We start from the raw sequence: 22067 nt of genomic DNA on the forward strand, positions 1-22067 counted from the left end.
TAAAAAACAAACAAGGCTTTATTTTTAGGCACTGAGCATCCAGCTCCTCATAATAGTCTCTTTAGTGGGGTGAGGGGGTGGGATGGGGGATAGGGGTTGATAAACGGGACACAGATGTTAAAGTGTATTGGCCAATGGTAAGGAGAAGTGGGCTGGATTGGAGCAGACTCCACAGGTCCGGCCTTTTAAAACTACTCTGAGAAACATTTAAAACTCATAAGACAGTACTTAAAGGCAAAGCAGCAAGGACACTTCTTTATGAACTTATTTGTCAAAGTCTTTATATTCTCTCAACCAGAAGTCATTTTTTCAAATAAGTAGAAAAAAAGATATTCAAGCAAATTCTCAGGAGAGTGGCACCATGTGGGACTTAAAGATGGTGACCTTACTTCTGCCCTTTCTTTTTGCTACCTGCTTTGCCCAAGGTAAGTGGATAACATGTTTTTTGTCAAATTGAAATCTGCTAATTGTTTGTAGTATGGTAATAACTGACTCTAGAGATGTAATCCACCTGATGTTTTTCCATCTGAAGTATTTCAATTTCAGCCATGCAGTTGACCCCATCCCTTTTGGCTTGGTGGATGTTTTTTTCATCCACAGTAATGCATTAACAAGAGTAAAAACATACCATAACATACCATAATATGTTTTTTTCATTATTAGGGAAAGAATAGTTCCACCTGATCACATTCAAACAATCATGTGATTTGCTGCATTGTGATTGTATTGTTTTAAAAGCAAGTCTCGTGTCTTAAAAATCTCTCTATCTTTTAAAGTTTTGAAATTTTAAATGTGGATTCTTGTTTCCAGAAGTAGAGGGATGATTAGCATTGGATCATCAGATATGATGGACTAAGATATGCAGCATTGCTATTTTTACTGAATGAAACCTTGTGATTTTACATAATAATAAAAGTTTATGAATGTGGAAGGGATTGTCGACCTTGTGGAACTTCTATTGTTCCAACTTGACAGAAACTGTAGAGCTTGGATTAATTCAGAATAAATTGCCCTTTATTGAATGGTACTGTATATATTGGAGAATAATTTCATATTTCATATATTTTAGTAGTATGTGAAACAAAACAGATATTTTGATATTAATTTTTCTCTCCAGTGTCCTTCTCCCTTCCCACCTCTCACCTTCCCTGCCCCTCCCCTCCTATCTGTGTGTGTGTGTGTGTGTGTGTGTCTCTCTCTCTCTGCCATCTGTAATGCCCTCATGTTCTCTCACTGTTCCCTCAAGAATTTATTGCTTGTCTACCCGTTTGAGGAGACAGCTGTTCCCCGATGTGCTACACAAGTGAAACAGAAAATTGAGTCTGACAAGGCCCAAGTTAAGTCAAAGGATACGGATGGCTTTCTTAAAAAGCCAGATGCCCCTGGTCGTTTGGTAATGAGTGGCAGACTGGTGCGCCCAGTGCCAGCCTTGCCAACGCAAATGAGCAAGGCATTCAAGCCTGCCAAAGTAAATGCCGTCCCTTCTCTCTAATCTGCCCTCTGTTCCCCCGGCTAATTCTCCAGATGCTTATCTTAAGAGGAGTTCAGCTGGAGAATGTTGTCCCGGGGGGAGCAGAAGTTTATCTCAGGATGGACTAATGAAAATGGAAGAGAAAATGGGATCAAAGTAAATGGGAAAAACAAATATGGTGGTAATGGTATCAGGGCTCGTCAAGGTACACCCAGTTCACAGACTGTTGCAATTCCTGAATGGGATAAACACTCGAGCGTTCGAGCGCAACTGGACGTTTTGGGGTACTCTGGAGAGACTCAGAAAGGTTAAATGGGGCAGTCACTCAAAGAAAAAAAAAAAATTCTAAATGTCAATTAAATTCCAAACACATTAAGACATGAACAACTTCTAGGTTGATTTGCGTCTCCCTTCAACGCCAGTGAAGAAAAGTCTAGTGAGGAAAATGGGGCACATATGGGTCTGAGTCAGATGGGGAGGCTGTGGAATGTTCGGTCGGTGGCGAATCCAGCCTTGGACACAATCAGAGAGAGAGAGGGGAGCATCTACCAGACCCGCCTGTTAAAGCACACCTCCATCAGGGGAAGTGCCAAGCACAGAAAACAGCTTCCACATGTCTGGGAAAGGGTGGCACACACACACACACACACACACACACACACACACACAGGTCTGAGTATTCATTAACCCATAATTGGTGGAAATGAGCTTTTGGACAACTAGAACACTATTTAAAAGTTTGTAACAAAGAAAAGAAAAAAATAGCTGCTATAGAACTCCCAGTAAGCCCTGGATCAATGAGAGATATTTGAACAGAATTCTTGCTTCTGTTTTAGCACTCAGTTATTAGACTTACGTCCTGCGCCACGTCATGCCTGCAGAAACACTGTAACACTCAATGAACTTCAAGTTTATTCAAGTTACATAATGCATAGATGTTTTCCCCTTGTAAGTGTCTGGAATATTTAAAACAACTCCCAGACCTGTTGAAAAGCCCATGTCACTGCCAGCTAAAATCTGGCTAGGATATTTGTCCAATCTGACAGCTCTTTGTTATTGGAAGCCTCCATTTTTTCCTGCCTTTTATAAGCTTCTGGCACAGACAACATATGCACACTCTGTCTCATGAATGCTCTAATGCAAAAGGGAATGCCTTCCAAAAGGCTCACATTATAAATAGAATGCATGGATTATTGGTTCCTCAAATGTGTCTTGTTAGCGAGCCTGTTTAAAGCAGGAAGTGACTGCAAAAAGTGACCAAAATAAAAATGCATTAGAAGGAACACCATGATGCCCACCCCCCCAAAGAAAGAGAAAAGTGTGAGATATTATTCTGGCAAACGTTTGACATGGAAATGGTAGTAAACGCTCATCATGGCCTCTTGTCAGAGCCTTTGTTCCACCCTGCTTCACTGAGGGCCAGCTTATCATTCCTGAGCAGGGAAAACGAGCAGGCAGTTTTTAGAGGTGCACATACTTCTCAGTTCTCGCTAACTTATTGTTTCCACCGCATTCGATATTTTGGACTCACGCACATGTTGTAGTGTCTTGTTACAACCTGAATTCCTCTGCTCTGAGGTGAGGAGGACAAGGATACATCCATGTTTTTGTGCTTGTTTGATCCATGCCAAGCAGAGACAATGATCTACTACTGTATATTTAGTCACGTTTCTCCTAATGAAGACATGGATAGGTGTCAAGCACCCATTCTGCTAAGAATATAGTTCCAAATATGTGCTCTGACAGCTGTATGCACGTTGTCAGTCCAACAGTTTGAACACGGGGACTTCCACTTCGATGACTGAAGGACAAACACATATTTTTCCGATGATCCAAAGCCAACATTTTGTTATTACATTTCACTAACCTCCTGGTATAGCTCTTTTAAAATGTCCAGGACATAGGCTACTGTTTCGTTTTATTACCAGGGTTCAATACATTGTCTGAACCACTAACTCACACAGTTTGATGCCGATTATTCAGGTATTTCCATCCTCGTAAGGTCAGATAACCTGCAGCCTTCAACCAGCCAGAATAAGCCTTGAGCGAGAATGTCCTGGTGGTTTCAAACAAATGTGTGGACTTTTCATCAAAAAGAAAACCTTGAAAATCAGAGATATTCTGGCTAGTCTTTTTTTATAAGATCTTAAAATGACTACATATGCTGTCAATCTTTTTGTACAATCAGGCAATGTAGTCCACCTCCACCTTATCCAGTTCATGCAGTAGTAGGCTTTATGTACCCTATCACAAATGATTAATGTACATTATTAGTATGTTTGTTTTTGTCAGAATGCTCAAAGTATTTACAACAGTAATCTTAGTCTGTAATCTTCAGAACCAAGCACAAATACATAACTGTCAACACCACATAATTAAACAAAATGAAATATGTACACAGCTGTAATAATGCCAAAAGTGTGCAAAACTCTTTATAATAGCACATGAGAGTAGCGGCAATTTCTTCTGCAGAAGTGAATCAAACAGAGAAGAAAGAACCATCTCAACTCGCAGTGGCCTTCAAAGAAAACTATGGAAAATTTTCCGATTAATCTATCATACAGACTGTGCTTAAATCATTCCTTAGAGTAGAGATGAAAGATGTTGACCTTTGTTCCTTGGGTGTTTGAAGTTTAAAATGTGCCGTCGAAGAACATTATTACTGAAGGAAAAAAGCTGTTCTGAGAGAATCAGTTGTATACATGAACATGGCTTTGTGGACAGACTGCAAAATGACTCTGTCAAACCAACTATGTCTTTTTTATTTCATTGTCTAGTGTGTCTCATTTTTACTTACTACCTGGCGACTTTCCAGTCTGGCAAGTTTAGCCCCCGACAGCATGAATATTGTCCCTGATTGACAGTTAACATTAAACCAGCTACCAGCTGAGGTGGAGAGGAATCTAAAGTTGTGTACAGAAGGCACAGACACGGTTGATTTATGGTCAGGAAAACTTGTTGTACTACTACTAAAGAGAGAAATGTATCTTGGCTGCATTTACTGGTGAAGTCATTCATAAAAAATGTTTTTTGAGATTCAACAAATCAGTCAAGTCCAAATTGTCTCCACACGTCTTTGTCATTATCTAATGGAGTTGTGTTCCATTTTAAGAGGGTTTTGGCATCTCGAAACTGCAACTCACAAAGTTTGATTGTGAAGACTGCGGGGTGTAATACAACACATGCATGTCACTGGAAGAGCCTTGGCCTTGGCCTCTCTCTTGAGCCGTACAAACATAATTTCCAGTACAAGGCTTTACTAAGGCACCATGACCGTTGGTGCATGCATCACCTACATGTCAACTCCAACATCATAGCCCTTTCAAGTGTTTCCAGCCCATTTTTGTTCCCAATTTCGTTTCAGAGAGGAGGATGGGGAGGGGGGTGTTGGACAGGCTATGTTCAGGAAACGCCTGGGCATCAAACACCATCAAACAGCTTTTCCACATGTGCTGCAGACCTTAATTCAACTGGACAGCGTAGTGCTTCAGGCAGTGAGTGAAGTAGGGAGACAGAGACAGAACCAGGTTCTCAGTGGCAGTGGTCAGCATGCCTTTGCCGTGTTGTTACTGGGATCAGATGTCGTCGGCTCTTTGCACGCATCTAGATGGACTTTATCCAGACTCTCAACCCACGCATCGTCTAGTCTAAGTGGGCCAGGTTTCCATCCTTAAGTCTGGTGGTACCCAGACGACTACAAATAAAGTAAAAAGAAGCAGACACCCAAGGGGCAGCAGCGGAAGATGGAGTGGTCTCCAGCACTTGCCCCTGTCCGTTTGAGCCACATTCACAGACACTCAGACAGGCTCAGGAACACGTCCTGGATGAGAATGACTAATAGGAATGCACATGTTGTATTCTCATAAATCTTGCCCGGCATTACATATGGTTACCCTATAGAAAAGTCACAACAGGTTGCGCTTACGGAGAGGTGATGGAGAGGCTGTGGTTTTTAAGCCATGTTGAGACTCCATTTTTCTATTCCTACAGGAACCATATGGGACAAAATGAACCTCGGAAAGTGGAGCCAGACAGACAGGAACAGGAAACAAGCCTACAACAGCCTCTCCGATCACCAGACCACAGGTCACATTCATGGGATTTCTTAAAGCTCTACTGCATGCACGACTGTCTTCATCACTAACCCTTGCACTAACATCTGATAAGGATTTTCTGCCATCATCGTTTGGAAGAACATAGGGAGTGAATTATCTTTGGTCACTACACAAACAACCAAGTAAACACTGAAGTGAGATGATTTTGCATGTGGTTTGATTTAAATATCAGCACAACATCAAGGTAAAATGGAGATGAGACTGCGGTGAAAAGCCAAGATAGAGTTACACAGGAAGGTGTAAGCTTGAGAGAGATAAGTTTCCCACTGACAGTTTCTAATTGAAACAAGATTTTTTAGTTTGTCTGGGCTAAGGCTGTCTTTAAAATAGCTGAGATCTTGACAAGGTCTTTTGGAAAACCACATCATTTGTTTACTTCATTGACCCCAAAGGAGACTTTAATTTGGAGCCGTCAGACACTAAGGAGAAGATGCATGGTTGTTTCTAGCAAGGGGCTTCTCCACACAGGTTCAGAATTAGTCGAGGAAGGCTTGAAAAGAGTTTGGTCCTTGGCATTCCCACGGGTGTCCCAACTCCACCGTGGAATGGCTGTAACAGACTGCGCTCTTAAACTGCACATAAACTTTACCCCGGGCCTGACCCTTGTCTCCATTGCACAACACAGGAGTGACGGAGTGGACATCCTGGTTCAACATCGACCATCCAGGTGGCAACGGAGACTATGAGCGCTTGGAGGCCATCCGCTACTACTACAGAGAGAGGGTGTGCGCCCGGCCAGTGGCCATGGAGGCCCGCACCACCGACTGGGTCCCGGCTGCGGACACTGGAGAGGTGGTGCATTCCAGCCTCGACAAGGGCTTCTGGTGCATCAATAAGGAGCAGCCCCGCGGTCGCGGCTGCTCGAACTACCATGTGCGCTTCCAGTGTCCACCAGGTACCATTCATCATCAAGGACATTGATCATGAGGAGAAGGAACTGACTAGTGACAAGGATATTAGACACAGCAGAGTGGAAATGAGGAGAGAGGAGGAAACAGTGAGAGACAAATGGAGGAATATAGTGTGAGAGGACAGAGAGAGGGGGGGGAGGTATTTAGTCAGGGGTATTTAGCCAAAATAAAATCAACTTTCTATGTTTACACAAACTCATCGTCTGCCTTTGGTCTTACATAGGCTGATGACCTAGAGACTGAACCAAGAAAGTTACAAAAGCTGCAAAAACAAACAGTCCTGTAAGGCTTACAGTGTAAGCAATCTGGTATGTTTGGGAGGCCATTTGGTGAGAGAGTAGAAAGTCTAGTCTAGTTTCATTTAGTTTGTACTATCCCTTCAATGACAGAGGCAGAGAGGGTTGTATAGACCCTTTCAACAATAAAAACAAAAACAATGCTTGAACGTTCTATTTGGGCCCCAATCTACTTCCTCTGCATTAAGATAACATATGGAATGTTAAAAAGGAAGTCTTGTGGGGCCAACTATGATGCTGATAATGGAACTCTCTTGAAAGGGTCCATTGAGTTTAGGTTCTCATTGGATTGTTACCTCTCTGTTCTCAGTCAATGCCTACTGGACAGACTGGTCAGGCTGGGGTCCATGTTCAGCCACGGCCTGCAATGACGTCGGCATCCAGGTGCGCCAGCGCAAGTGCGTGAGCAAAGACCCCACACCTCTGCTGTTCGGCCCATCCTGCCACGGATCCCATATTGAGAGGAGAGAATGTTCAACTCCACCCTGTGAAGGTATCTCAACACCATAGCACGATCACTGTGAAATTAAGAACAGAAATTGCTGACTGCATCAACAGGAATATTCTAAAAGGGTAATTGTGTGCACTTTGCTACATCAGATATTCCCAATCAACCATCACATTCCCCTGCATAGCTTTAATCTAGCAGAGCCCTTTGATCAGGAAATGTCACCACATAAAGTACATATCTCTCAGGCTGACTTCAAAGCCAGAGCTGGCTTGTCGCAAACACCTCAAATTGACTGGCTAACATCCTAGTTGTGCTGTTCCTCCTCTCCTCCTCTGCCTCTCTCTGATGCGGCGGAGAAGCTCGGTGGGGCCCGTGGGGTGCCTGGGGCAGCTGCTCCGTCACCTGTGGTGGAGGACGACGTACCCGCCGAAGGAACTGCATCAGAACCTCAGACACGGTCCGTTGTGAGGGACGTCCGGTCGAGTTTCAGAAGTGCGGGAAGAAACCATGCCCAAGTAAGGGGAATGTATTTTTACTTATTAATGGCTGCTCTGTAGCTTTGTTTTATTTTAGACATGTCCTTGCACATGTACTTTGTGCATCAGTGGTCGAATCAAAGTTCCAAGATCAAGAGACTTCCAGAGGATTTGTCCCAAACATCTGGATTTGCTGATTAGCATGACTTGACTCTTGGACGAGTATGCACAACTAATGTGTGAAATCACATTGGCACAACTACTGGGATCCTTAATTCTGACACCTCTGAATGAATGTGATACAAACAGTTCCTTTGTCTGTTTGGATGTGTGTCTGTGTCTGTGTATGTCTGTGTATGTCTGTGTCTGTGTTTGTGTGTGTGTTTAGTGGCATGCCAACACGTGTGTCAGGAGGGTCGGCCAAGTGATGACTGCAGCCGCTGTGTGTGTGAGGGCCATCTGCTGCATGGAGAGGTCCTGTCTGCGACAGGGGTACCAGTGGCAGGGGCCCGGGTGTCCCTGGTGAGCCAGCCGAACCTCATCCGTGCTCGCACCAACTCCAAGGGCCTCTTCAAAATACCTGGGGTGTGTTCCGGGTCCAAGACGCTCCTCATCATCAACAAGGAGAAATTTGCGCCTCTCACCATCGCTACTTTTAACAACGGCAGTAAGACCTCTTGGGTCCACGGCATCTTGAAATCTTCAGGTGAGCCCACACAAGCGTACAAAACACCCATTGTGTGGTGTTCTTGGCTAACACAACATGACTGCGGTCACAATGAATAACATGACTTAATCAACCGCACAGGACAGGCTGGGAGCCGTAGAAACACAGTGATATATATAAACAGAAACCAAATATGCGCAGAGCGCCAGAGTGTTAATCACAGTCTCTCCCAAACCACTAATATCTCTGAACTACTTAACCAAAATGTTCAAACTGCCAGATATTGTGACATTTTACAGCATTTAAACCCTTGTGTGGCTCCACTCAAACTCCGCTCTGATTGCTTTGCAGAAAAGCCGCACATTGTGAAACACCCCGAAGACAAGGTCAGATATGAAGGCCAACGTGCAATCCTGTGCTGCAAGGCCACAGGGAGCCCCAAACCAGAGAAATATCAATGGTGAGAGAGGATCCAAACACAGCTGCCATCACAATGCGCTTTTCTCTTAATCTCAAAAACAGGCCGTCACATAGTAGCATGCTTGCCTTCCAGGTATCATAACGGATCACTGCTAGACTGGAAGGAGTACAAATATGAAGAGGATCTGGTCCTCCGAGACTTGAGAGTGGAGCAATCCGGCCAATATTACTGCAAAGCCACCAGTCAGACGGGCAGCATCAAGTCCTCTCAAGCTTTCCTCACTGTTATGGGTAGGTGTACATCCAAACATACCACTCAAAATGAAAGATTTGAGAATGAAATGACTGTATACAGTACTGTGTATGTCTGTTCAAGTGGGAAAAAAGGATATGAAAGGTTAAGGCCCCTTAAAACTCACAATTCACAGAGCAGCAGCAGCAGTTGTCTTTCTATTATGCTTGTGTTGGTTCACAAAACTATTTTTTTCCAAACAAGCCATTGGTTACTCTGGACTCACTGAAGACTAAAATCCCACTCCCCATGTGTTTGCGATACTGAAGTGAAATCCAAGAATTGATGCTCTTGAAGCCCTCATCAGACTAGTATACATTCTCACATGCAGCAGAGCTACCCATTGTGTGGAGTCCCCTGATGCTTGTTATCCCCGATCTAGAAAGGAGTCTAGTGAGGCGTGTGCTAAAGTCATCAGACGCGGAGTTCTCCGCTGAGGGATCAGCTTCCCTTACACTCTCTGCAGCAGCATGGAATATTTACTTAAGTGAATAAAACAACATCCCAACACTAGTGAATAGAAAAGGATGAACTGATACTTAGCACTAGGAAAGTTTGCTAATCACCAGCTTTCACCATCTGTCTGTAATAAGCACCTCATTTGGGGAGTGAGAAAATTTATGTGGGCATTTGACTGTAAACTCTGCCATGATATCATGTGGATTAATTGTTTGGCGAACATTGGGGAGAGCAATTATATGTAATTTCCATCGGAACCGTTGGACAGTTATCATCCCAATAATGATTTGGGGTAGCAACTTTGGCAAATGACACAGTCCAATAATACTTCTGGGCAAATATGAGCACAGTTTTGGTTTTGTGACACGTCATACTGAATATTTTGTGCATTGTGTTGTTTACAGGTAAAGGCACACCAGCATGCAAGGCCACACCTGATGCCCACATGGTCAAGCTGCCCTTAGACTGTGTCCAGTCTGAGACCAACTCCAAGTTCTATAATGCTGGCCGGTGTCCATACAATAAATGCGTGGGCACTTTGGACTATGACATGCGCTGCAGGGATGCAGGTGGATTCTGTTGTAGTGTGAAGACCATGGAGACCCGGCAGATAAACTGTGGCCGCTACTCGTTACCCATCAAGGTTGTGACGGAGTGCGCCTGTCAGAGCTGTGTGGAGCCCAAGGTGCTTGTGCGTGGAAGAGTGGTTGCAGCAGATGACAATGAACCCCTGCGCTTCGGACACATCCTCATGGGGAAAGAGAGGGTGGGGACCACCGGGTTCCAGGGTGGCTTCACCCTTCAGGTGTCCCCAGGTGTACAGAGGCTGGTCGTGAACTTCGTCGACCCCACGGAGAAGTTCATAGACACAGTCAAGGTGTTCATCTTCGACAAGAAAGGCGGATCTGTCTACCACGATGTAAAGGTAATGCGTAAAGTGGAGCCCATTGATATAAATGCGGCTGAGACAAACACCATTTACCTGGGAGAAATGAAAGGAGAGGACCCTATAGGCCAGATAGTCATACCTCCCAACTCCTTCCACAAAAACACAGGGGAGGTATACGAAGGCACAGTGAAAGCCAGCGTGACATTCATAGATCCGAGGAACATCACCACAGCAGCGGCAGCCCCAGGTGACCTCAACTTTGTGGACGATGAAGGGGACACCCTGCCGCTGAGAACATACGGGATGTTTTCTGTCGACTTCAGAGACGAGGCAAACAAGGAGGTCCTCGGGACAGGGGCAGTGCAGGTGCTACTTGACACGCAACATGTCAAAATGCAAGAGCACATTCCCACTATGAAACTGTGGTCACTCAATCCAGATACGGGCATTTGGGAAGAAGAGAGCCACTTCCACTACGAGAAAGCAGCCGCAAGCGGAAACGGGAGGAGTAAGCGGGAGGAGCGAACCTTCCTGATTGGGAACATGGAGATACGCGAGCGGCGTCTATTCAACCTGGACGTGCCGGAGAATCGCCGTTGCTTCGTGAAAGTGCGGGCGTACATGAGTGACAAGTTCCTCCCACACGAGCAACTGAAAGGTGTAGTCATCAGCCTTATAAACCTTGAGCCTAAGCCTGGCTACTCATCTAACCCAAGAGCATGGGGCCGATTTGACAGTGTGATAGCAGGGCAAAATGGTGCTTGCCTGCCAGCCTTCTGTGATGCTATAATGCCTGATGCCTACACAGCGTATGTCACTGCCATCATGGGAGGAGAGGAACTAGAGGCAGCCCCATCAACACCCAAAATGAATCCAAACATCATTGGGGTGTCGCAGCCATATTTAGATAAATTAGACTATCAGCGGTCAGACCATGCAGATCCAGCTCTTAAAAAAACTGCGTTCAGAATAAACTTGGCCAAACCAGACCCAAATAATGTGGATGAAACCAATGGTCCAATATATCCCTACCAGAGCATGATAGCGTGCGAAAATGCCCCAGTTGACGCCAACCACTTCCGTTTTTTCCGTGTGGAGAAGGACAAATATGAGTACAATATGGTGCCATTTGAGGAGAATGATCTGACTACGTGGACAGGTGACTATATGTCATGGTGGCCAAACCCACAAGAGTTCAGAGCGTGCTTCATTAAGGTCAAGATCCAGGGCGCTACTGAAGTGATGGTGAGGTCGAAAAACATGGGAGGTACGCACCCACAGACCACAGGCCAACTCTACGGCATAAGGGACATCCGTAGCACTCGCGACATGTCAACCGCCAACACATCAGCTGCATGTCTGGAGTTTAAGTGCAGTGGAATGCTATTCGATCAAGCCACAGTTGACAGGTCCCTCATATCTGTGTTCCCACAGGCTAACTGTCGACGCACAAATATCAACAATCTCTTGCAAGAGTATCTTATCAAGCACCCTCCTGCAGTGCAGAACAATGAATCACATGTCTTTAGCATGCTAGCTCCTGTTGACCCACTGGGACACAACTATGGCATCTACACGGTGACTGACCAGAATCCACGTGTTGCAAAGGAGATTGCCATCGGACGGTGTTTTGATGGAACCTCAGATGGCTTTTCCAGAGAGATGAAGGCAGATGCCGGGGTCGCACTGACATTCAGTTGCCCAAAGAGGACTGTGACCCGAGAGAGCCTATTCCAGCGGCTTCAGACCAACCCGGGTCAGACCCTGACCCAAATGGCCCGTGACATGAGAGAATCAGAGGGGCTGCAGGTCAGAAGAGGGGGCACCCAGGTGGTGGCCTACCCCTCAGATCAGCAAGGAAGGCCCCAGAGCCGCAGGATAAGCAACAGGAGGAGATCTGTGGTGCGAACCCGGTCAAGGCAGTAGATCTGTGCTTGGGTAAGTGTATGTTAATACCTCTGCTATAACCATCTATCTAGTATCTATCTATCTATCTATCTAGTATGTATGTGTATATGTATATAAAGTGTATGAATTGAAATTTCACTATGCATTTAATAATTTCTCTTTTCCCACACACCTCATGTTTTCATAGGTTTTGGAGTAACTGGTGCCAATGTATTCATGAACGCAAAGATGGAAATTCAGTCATGTTCTTTCAGCCTTGTGATTCTGGATGTGAATTTCATCTGTACTGTAAACGCTGAAACTGATACTGCAACAACAGGCCAAAATATACAAAGACATTCCCTCAAATATACCCTGAATGGATCCAATCATTCAGAGCTTCCAAAAAGTCACACCAAGAATTATAATGAATTTGTTGGGTTATCATGGTTAAAACCAAATCAGGTAATACATGTATTTATTTTTCTGTATCATTGCACCAAAGACGGGTCTGCAGAGTAGACTCCATTACAGATAAGTTAGTATATAGGACTATCAAAGTCTCTGGTCAGCTAGTTAATAATACAATAGCCACATGAAGAACTGAAAAGAACACAAATGCTTGGGCACAAAAGTGTGTTGCTTTGTCCATAACCCCTCTAAATTACCATGCCATTCTGCCAGTTGTGATACAGCCAGCAGCGACGCACCAAAAAGGACTTCCATAGAGGCTGTGCCAAGACAAGCATCTATGGCCAAATGGACTTCATCTGTAGACTAAACAGAAACTGTGGTAGAGGACTTAGGCAAAGGAGAAGATTGTAAAGGATGACACAATGTTCTCCTTTCACTTATCTCCTATTATACAACTGGCCAACTTCCTTTAAGACAAACCTCCAATGCTTATGGCCGAGATATAAAAGTAGTCCACAGAAGCAAGGAATTTTATTTTTTACATTTTTATATCATGAGTATGTGAGTGTAATACCCAGGTGAAATTGATTGCATACTATTATGGCTGGATGTCTTTATTTCTCTTGAAGTGCAATACTTGTTCTAATGCTGACTTGAGAACCTTTTCAGAAATATCCTACTCAATAAGCCAGGCAAATTTGGCTTTGGTGTACAATATTTGTAGGGATATTTAGCACTATCATATTACTGGAATGAAAACGATAATTTATGACAAAAATGGTCACCATTGCTGCAAATTACGAAGCTTGTCATACTTCTGTACAGTGCACATTTCTAATTTAAGTCTATCCTCATGGAATAGACCCTAGAAGTAGAATATGAATCCTGTATATTCATCTCTGTGTTGGTTTTTATGATGTTTTTCAAAAAAGAAAAACAGGTTTGGGTCCAGTAATGAGGCTTAAATTAAAGATCATGGACATGCTGTTTGTCTTTGTAGTCACCCTGATGTCCCTCTAGTGAAAAAGCTCACTGGACTGAACTAATCTAGACTCAGAGGATTACTCATGATGGTCTTTAGGGGAATCAACCTGCTTTAGTAATAAGTATCCCAATGGCTCTATTTTTTTAATAATACATTGTTTCCTCTCTAAGAACACCCAACAACGACAACAACAGGGCTTTTTAATATACATGTAACTTAGAGGGTTGATATACTTCACAATATGTTCATCATTGGTTCACAAATGGTTCACCAATGTCCACTGAATCAGTTAATGTGAGTAAAAGATAGGCTGTCCGCATGCTGTCAAGCTGTGTGAACAAATTAACTCTTATTAACTCACATCCGTGCCATTACTTTGAGTACAAGCATCTGTCCTCTTCAACTGTCTAGCTGGTCTCAGGGAGACCATAATTTACGCAGGAATATCCTCTGGCAAAATCTATCTTAGACCATTCTACCATTTAGGCTATAAATTAGGAGTTGTACAGTTGCCACTGTGCTCTGGAAATCCTCAGCTGTTTTAAAAAAATAATTAAATATAAAAATAATTCTATGCCATGGAATTTAAATCATTACATATACTGCATGACATTGCCCAGTTTTTTCACTATGTTAATAAAGTTCTATGTTTACTGTAAATTGAACATTGTATTCCTAGACAAATGTTCAAAGAAATCACATAAACATTCTTTAAAACAACAACCACCTGCATCATTAAAAGTAACAGAGAGCTCATTAAAATTCCATTTTAATAATGCCTCAGTGATTAGCACCTCACTACATAGTGACAATTAGCTTTCCTTCAGTTTCTACAACGTCTTATAATGAACACCCAACAGTTTGGTAAATTATGTTTATTAAAACTAAATTATTACAAAAGAATATTAATTGGCTAGACACACTTCTGACAAACAATTAAGTGTATCTTGTGAACCTAGAAACATTCAACATGACATTTTTTGTGCATTACTTCTGTTTTGGGATCATGTTGAATAAAATAAATCCTTGAATGAATAAGAGTTGTTAAATTAAGCTTGATTAGCCATTACATTGCATTTGTATTAGTGTAGACTACACAAGTGTTATAATGACATCCTGAATGACATCAATGTGATATAAGGTGAATAACAATGAGGTAGAATTTCAGTTCAGTTCAAATAAATCAGTCATCCATCCACCATTAGTGTTGTGATTGCATATTACTTTAAATCTGCCAAAAAGGTTGAACAAATACTAGAATATCTGCCGCAGAAGAGGGACAACAAAACAACATGTAAAATAATTATAACGTTCAGTCTGTGACATTAGAACAAGGACAAATATAGCACACCAGCTAAATGTCTGAGTATTTCTTATGATCAAAACCTCCAAAAATGACCTTGTGCTACAGACAGTTTGTGAGACAAAAAAGACACCAAAATATTCCTTTGAGAAATGTCCACTGATATTAACCAGATATTTGGTGATGCCAGATATGAGTGGAAAAGCACTGACACAGCCTGGACTGTCTCTAGTATCCACATGGTTTACCATAAATCTTAAGTAGAAGCGTGGTTGCAGGAGATTCCATATGCACAAACAGGCCGCTTGACACGACCAAAGCCGTAACTCAGTCCTTCGACCCCAGAGGGAAGGGTTTCAGCGAGAGGAAGCTTGCATGTTTCACAAAGACACTGCCATCCTCGAGCTTGACTTCATGCACTTGTTGCTAAAACAAACACACACACACAAACCACTGAAGAGACATCAGAGCCAGCTCTAAGCAGACACTGCTGACTTGGACTTTTGGAAGGAACAATGTTTAAAAAAAAAAACTTTTCCTTAGTGTTTGTGTGCATCAGCAGTTCAATAGTGACACTTTTTAATAGAATTTGTGGTCACTCTCTTAAATGAACACTGTCATTTACAGACTCCTGGGTCTTTAACACTTACCATGGGCATGTGCACAACATAGTCCAACGTTTACACTAAAGCATTTACAGATGTTTCATGACTATGTTAGCAAAACACGTGGACAGAACGCAATTTTACATTTTTACATTGGTCTACAGATGGGAAAATTACTATCAGCTACAATATCAACCACAATGGGCTTATTATGTAGTCCTGTGTAAAACACTGTGTAAAAAAATATATACACTGAAAAACATGAAGACATAGCCTACAAATAGGCCTGCCAAATCTCAATCTCCCTTGGTGGAGATGAGCCTCATTCCACTCACCTGTAACCCAGTATTGGACTTCCCTGTTCTGAGATTGAAATCATAGTCATGCCATGGACAGAAGACTTGAAGGACATCATCTGCTTCCTCAATGTCTCCATCGCATAGAGGTCCACCTGCACAAACAGGTTGAACAAATACAAATAATTAAGCCATAATCACGTAGTAGAAAGTGGCCTAGGCTCTGCTGTGAATGTAAGCTTTTAGTAAGTCTATTTCATATTAGTAGAGAGCCGCCTACTGTCAGGAATGGAAAATGATCTATGTAGCCTATGAACCGCTATATGTGGCATCAGTAATACATTAGATTAGCCTATAACGTTGGTGGCCTACTACCCACAAGCCAGATTCTGCCCTTTGTTGTAGGCTATCACATTTGAAATTGTTTTTAACCCTTGACTTAACATAGGCTATGGGGGGAAAGTGCACAAACATAAACTGCCATCCGGTTCTGCTGTGACGTAGCCTATTGTTATTAAGGGAAAAAAACACGGATATGCTCACAAGCAGACTGTACTCGATTAATGGAAAGACAGTCACACGTGTAGCATAGACGTTAAGGACTATGGTATCTTAGGCTAGGCTAAATGCAGTTACCGTGTTCGAAACAACGATTTAATGTAACTGACTGGCTTATGGATGAGAAATGCACGGCATAATGGTTTTAGTGGCATGTAATAGTTAATTGTTCGCACTTTATCCTACCCGAATGAGAGCAGCGTGCATCCATCGCAAAAAAATCCCCTTTAACATGAAAGAGGCAAACATCAGAGTCATAACCGAAAGAGGAATAGATCAGACGGCACTGTCGATTAGACAGCTCGGAGACTGGGCCGATTAGGCGCCACACTACATCTTGAGCAGCTGCGCTCCCTTCTTTTGCTGAAGCCATATGCAAACGCACTTTGTAACAACAGATTAGAAAAATATTGCCCAAATTCGACATCGTTGCGTTGCATATAAATAAACGAAAGCATACAGGCTACATGCTAAGCCTAGCAATGACTCGGCATGCAGGGGAGTTCCATAGCGGAAGGCATATCCTCTGATGAATGAGCCCATCACTCGTGTTCCAGTTGCCGAATCAGATTTGTTGTACTACTAGGCCTACTCTAATGTGGTTTGACATTGTAATGATGCATATTTATAGCAACAATGAAAGGGAATGAGAAATGTTCTGTTTATACGCTAGTTTTCAACGCTAATAATGGTTTATCTGATGTTGGCTGCTGTAGCCTATCCAACATTTGACATATTTTGTCTCAGAGAATATTCAAAGCAATTTAACATGTTGAGAATCCTGGTGCTAACACATCGTTGGCAGATGAAAGTGTATTTCTGAAGTAAACATAAGTCGACCAATTACAATGTTTATTGTGCTCCTTGGATTTTACTATTTGAGCAAGTATTTCCAAATGTGACAAACGCCAGCAGTTTTACAACGTAGGTTAAACTAGTTTACTTGGCAGACATCACAACACATGGGTGTTCCATCCTGTAGGCTATTTATCAATATTACAGGCTGGCTACACCAGACATAACTGATGGCGCTGTTCTCAACAGCTTCCACTGTAATCCAATGACATGAACGCGGCACGAGTGGGGACGTTTGCAACGTGGGGCAGTTGCAACAGCTGGCTTGTTCCTGGAAAGAGTAATGATATACAACACATGCTCAGTTAGGCCCTCCTCCTTGGGAGAAAGCAGCCACATCTGACCATTTTTTCATGGTCAAATACATACATGATCATGTTTTAGTTATGATCATGTTTTTATCATAGCCTAGGCCTAGCCTAACTAAACTGTTTGTGTGAAGCACTGAAAAGTCATAATGACATTTTAATCAGCATTTTCTTAGCTTCTATAGGGATAGGCAGCATGTGTCAAAACTATTGTGTCAAGCTGTCATAGGGACAGTTGCAACTGTACCCTATGGCAAAATCAGCTTGCCATAGCCTGTATATTAATAAGCATACTTAAGAATACTTAAGCAACGAAAGCAACTTTCCTTTAAAACACACATACACAGTTCAGTAAGCTATTCAGTATCATCACATTTCAGTGTCTTCATTGTGATTTTAAAAGGTATTTCAAATGCAATTGCAGTTCAAATGTACAATAATAATGAACCCAAACATGGTTGTTACTTTATACTTGAAAATATGTTTTTTATTTTACTAGTCTTTGCTTTTATACAGCCAAATTTAATGAAAACCCTGTCTGTACACAAACAAAATAAAAAAAAAAGATAAATAATGTCAAAGACTTATTTTACCTACATTTTAATGAATGTTGCAAATGCCCCCTATTGTGGGGTCAGTTGCAACATTTGCCTTTGTCTATTCAAGCATAAATTGTATGTATACTGCTATTGTATGTATTCATGTTACAGCTGAGAGGTGGGTTTAATGTATAAAAAAAGAATTCTTTCCAATACAGTCTCTGAGAAACGCAAGGAAATGCCAAAAAGTGTTGCCGTCCCCACTCTAGAAAAAAAGAGATCAGTCGCCTAAAATAATTTGTATGCTCCGTTAATGGAATGCAGATTCACACCTGATGTAGCCCACCTATTAGTTTTATTATCTTATTAAACCAACAGGTCATACCTTCATTCATTTGGCATAAGTGAACAGATTTGAAAACGTTAAAAATCATGCATGCTAATGCTTGTCTGTTAGTCTACTTTATTAGGCTATAGGCAATGTAGGACTAGGCCCTATATCCTAAATCTCAATATCACTGTGTTTTATCTGCACATCAACATATAGGCGTTCTTAGAAGCTATGACAGGAAAAATAAAGATGTTTCACATTGCAGGGTTAGATTTTTATCAGGTGTTGAAATGTGACAGCACAGGCAATTCCTTTTCAATTCGCACCATCACACTGGGCTCATCATTTCGCCAGAGGTCACAGACCGTAGGCTTTCAATATTTAACAAAATGTTGTTACAAAGGTGGACTCTATTTTTTAATAAACAAGAAATGTTAAACTATTATCAAGAGTAGTTTAGCAAGCCAAGTTCGCATTCAATGATGAATCTTGCAATAGAGCGTAAAATGCTCTCAGAACTGGTTGGTATATGGGAAGACACTCCATTTGGCCACCACAAGCAGAACCCCCGTTGGCCTACGTATAACACAATATGAGAGCTCAGACAAAATATCTGACTGCCAAGAAGACTTAAGCCCATCCATCATTAGCTTCCACGTGTTTCCCAAAACACTGGCCTCATTTAAGCAGCTACACTCTAAAACCTCTTAACTCACAAGCCAGCATGAGTTAGATGGCCTTCCAAAAATATGGTTTTCATTAAAGGAGTCACAAGGAGACAAACAGCCCGCATTAAACCCACATTTTCTTCTCAGACATGCTTTGTTCCCAAAGACATTTAATCTAGAGTTATCAGTAAAAATTGCAGAGGTCCATTGTAGGGGTCCATTGTGCTTTTGGAAGACCACAGTAGATATCTTTCCTCCCTCCATGTCATCAAATCATGCAGCCAAATGAGACTTAGGGGACAGGGAATAACACAGGAAACAAAACTCTAATTTGAACTCTTCAGAAGTCTGAACAAACCGCCCCACAGGAAACAATAGCCAGTTCTTCAAAAACACATTGACTCAACCTGGATTTTAGGTTTGACAATCATATTTAAAATCTCCTATTCATTAATCACTTTTTTAATAACAGCTTCCACCTGTCCTTATATCTAAGGACACTGAAACTGTTGCTTTCTCTCTTTTCCCAGTTACTCTTCAACTATGAGTGATGGAATGAAGCTGTTGCCGTCCATTGGACAACTGCAGAAGCCTGCCAGCACTAAGACAGTGGGACTGTCCTTCAAATGGGACGGTCGGGTGGGCTATTGATAAGTGTGCTTAGGCGATTTGAAATCAGAAAAGGAAGTGTTGAGTGTAGCTCTTGAACCCTGGGCTCTCTCTTTTTCGAAGCAGGTCTGCTGGGGTGATCAGACATGCAGTGCATTCCAGTCTCCTCATTCTATCATCACTCATAATTATATCCAGACACAATGGTGTGTGCTCTCCAAGAGGTTGCCTGGTGTAATGGATTGGGCAGAAGAGAATTGTGGAATTAAAGTGTAAACTGTCCACAGAGCTCAAAGACAAGACAGCAGACGTGTATATGTTCTACAGTCTATCTCTCAATGGGGGAGGGGGATTAAGTCAAAATGATTATATGCATAGTTCTGCCCCTCGTAAATAAGACTACTCAAAATTGGGAAAATATATGTTCATCTTCCTATCATACTTTTGTCTGGAGTTCAAAACATTGTTCAAAAATGGGAATGTAATTATTTGGTAAGGCCCAATAATGTGAGCGTCATATGTCTGGAATTCAACTGGCACAATGAAACCAAGTCATCTCGGCAATAGAGGAGTATTTTATAGAGGCCCTGTAAAATGGAACTTTGGATTTAAAAAGGGCCCATTGAGGGGTATTTCGTTGTTTGTAGGCTGCTGCTCAGGAGGGGGGTCAGTGGACAGTCCCAGCCTTGTCCCCACCTGCTCCCTTATGCCGCCTCTCACGAGGTCTTGGAATCCTCAGACACCTTCCGTCTAAAACCAGAGGACAGAGGAAATGTCCCTGGCTGCACTTACCTCTGGCAGCCACAAAGTAAACCCTGAGCAGCATTGCTGTCTATACAGATAATCCAGTCTTATGAGGGGATGTGGTTTACATTACTGAGATGATGGAGCTATGGGACCCCCCCCCCCCCCCCCCCCCATCTAAGTCTACCTCAAATTCAGTGTTCTTGCCAGGGTAATTTTTTTCTCCCTGTTGAATCAAATGTCAAAACAAGTATGTCTTTGGGATCAAACAATATGTGATTGTTCCATAAATTCGGCCAGAGGTTTACACTGGGAACATTTTTTGCCCTCTTCATTTCGGGGAGTTGTATACCATACCTTATCACGGCCAACTCAGGAGACATGTCAAGGGCAGGACACATGGGACATTAGCACATAGAGACCCAGAGCCCTATGGACTAGGCCCTATAGGTCTTTGGGTAATTTTACTCCTCTGACTTAGAGCACACCATATGTGTCTGGACATTTCCAAAGCCATGTGGTATAGAGAATGGCAGGCCCTTTCATGTCTTTCACTGTCTAATTAGTTTTTCAATTTGTTTCAAATTTCTAAATGACAGGCTTTTAACCTCACAAGAAAGTATATGTGCTATGACAAGTGATATAGACATGGCCACATAAGAAACTGGAGTTTAATCAAATCAGTGTAACATGTTGTGAATAAATTGTGAAAATGTCTTAGAATCACATAGAAGAAGAAACTGAGGTTGGCAAAAGCTGCGCCATCATGTATCTCAGTCACTGAACTTTTACTTTTACTAAATTATCTTCACTATAAATCTCACTTTTGCAAAGTCAGCTGTAGTTTTGCTACAGGATGTGTCTTTTTATCTCTGCATCTCTGCAGGAAGTCTAGAAATTAGTATCTTGTGCAAGAGGATAACATCTTTCTTGCAGAAGAAGCTCCACCTAATTGTAGCTGACACCTAATTGTAGCTGTTATTTTTAGACACCATTTTGTATTTGCTTTCCACATCATACTATTCATTTAACGGGCATTGAAGTGAAGTGTCACATGCATTTGCTTAATGAAATCATTGGGTTTGATATTACATCATACCTGTCAACATTTAGCGGGAGATTTTTTTTTTTTTTTTGGGGGGGGGGGGGGGGGGGGTCAGTGTTTATACCGGATCTGTGTTTGCATATTTAATACGTTTCATACACGTGTTTCAACACTGCATTTCGGTCCTTGCTTTTACCTTACCATTACCTTACGCATGCCAGTTATGTATCCGCCAGCTGTCTAGGCTACTTCCAAAACTCCAAAGCTGCTTGCTGTCAGATTTGGTTCCGAGAGCACAAGTTCAGTGTATCAACAACACTCAATAACAGTTTATGTGATGTGTTAATCAATTAAATTCCCAACAATTGCACAACAGCTAGTTCTGGAGTAGGCCATTCAACTAGCCCGCTTGCTTACGACGAGACTCAGGCTGCGCAGTCGGCACCCGCTTCCTAATTTGGGTTTTGGGTTGC

General features: G+C 42.4%; 2 protein-coding genes across 2 annotated transcripts; one reads left to right on the forward strand and one right to left on the reverse strand.

Moving 5' to 3' along the window:
- Window positions 1-233: 233 nt before the first annotated feature.
- On the forward strand, window positions 234-13733 carry cilp2 (cartilage intermediate layer protein 2). The gene is made up of 10 exons (XM_042056607.1): window positions 234-425; window positions 5462-5557; window positions 6212-6481; window positions 7104-7286; window positions 7604-7759; window positions 8109-8426; window positions 8739-8847; window positions 8941-9098; window positions 9963-12385; window positions 12543-13733. Exons 1-9 carry the CDS (start codon window positions 362-364, stop codon window positions 12371-12373), a joined length of 3765 nt encoding a protein of 1254 aa, XP_041912541.1. The 5' UTR covers window positions 234-361; the 3' UTR covers window positions 12374-12385; window positions 12543-13733.
- Window positions 13734-14485: 752 nt separating this feature from the next.
- si:ch211-212d10.2 (uncharacterized protein LOC557710 homolog) lies at window positions 14486-17419 on the reverse strand. Its single transcript, XM_042056610.1, has 3 exons — window positions 16682-17419; window positions 15977-16092; window positions 14486-15462 (listed from the first exon to the last, which is right to left on the reverse strand). Exons 1-3 carry the CDS (start codon window positions 16920-16922, stop codon window positions 15364-15366), a joined length of 456 nt encoding a protein of 151 aa, XP_041912544.1. The 5' UTR covers window positions 16923-17419; the 3' UTR covers window positions 14486-15363.
- Window positions 17420-22067: the final 4648 nt, after the last annotated feature.

This window comes from Alosa sapidissima, chromosome 12, assembly GCF_018492685.1.
Source record: "Alosa sapidissima isolate fAloSap1 chromosome 12, fAloSap1.pri, whole genome shotgun sequence".
NCBI lineage: Eukaryota > Metazoa > Chordata > Actinopteri > Clupeiformes > Clupeidae > Alosa > Alosa sapidissima.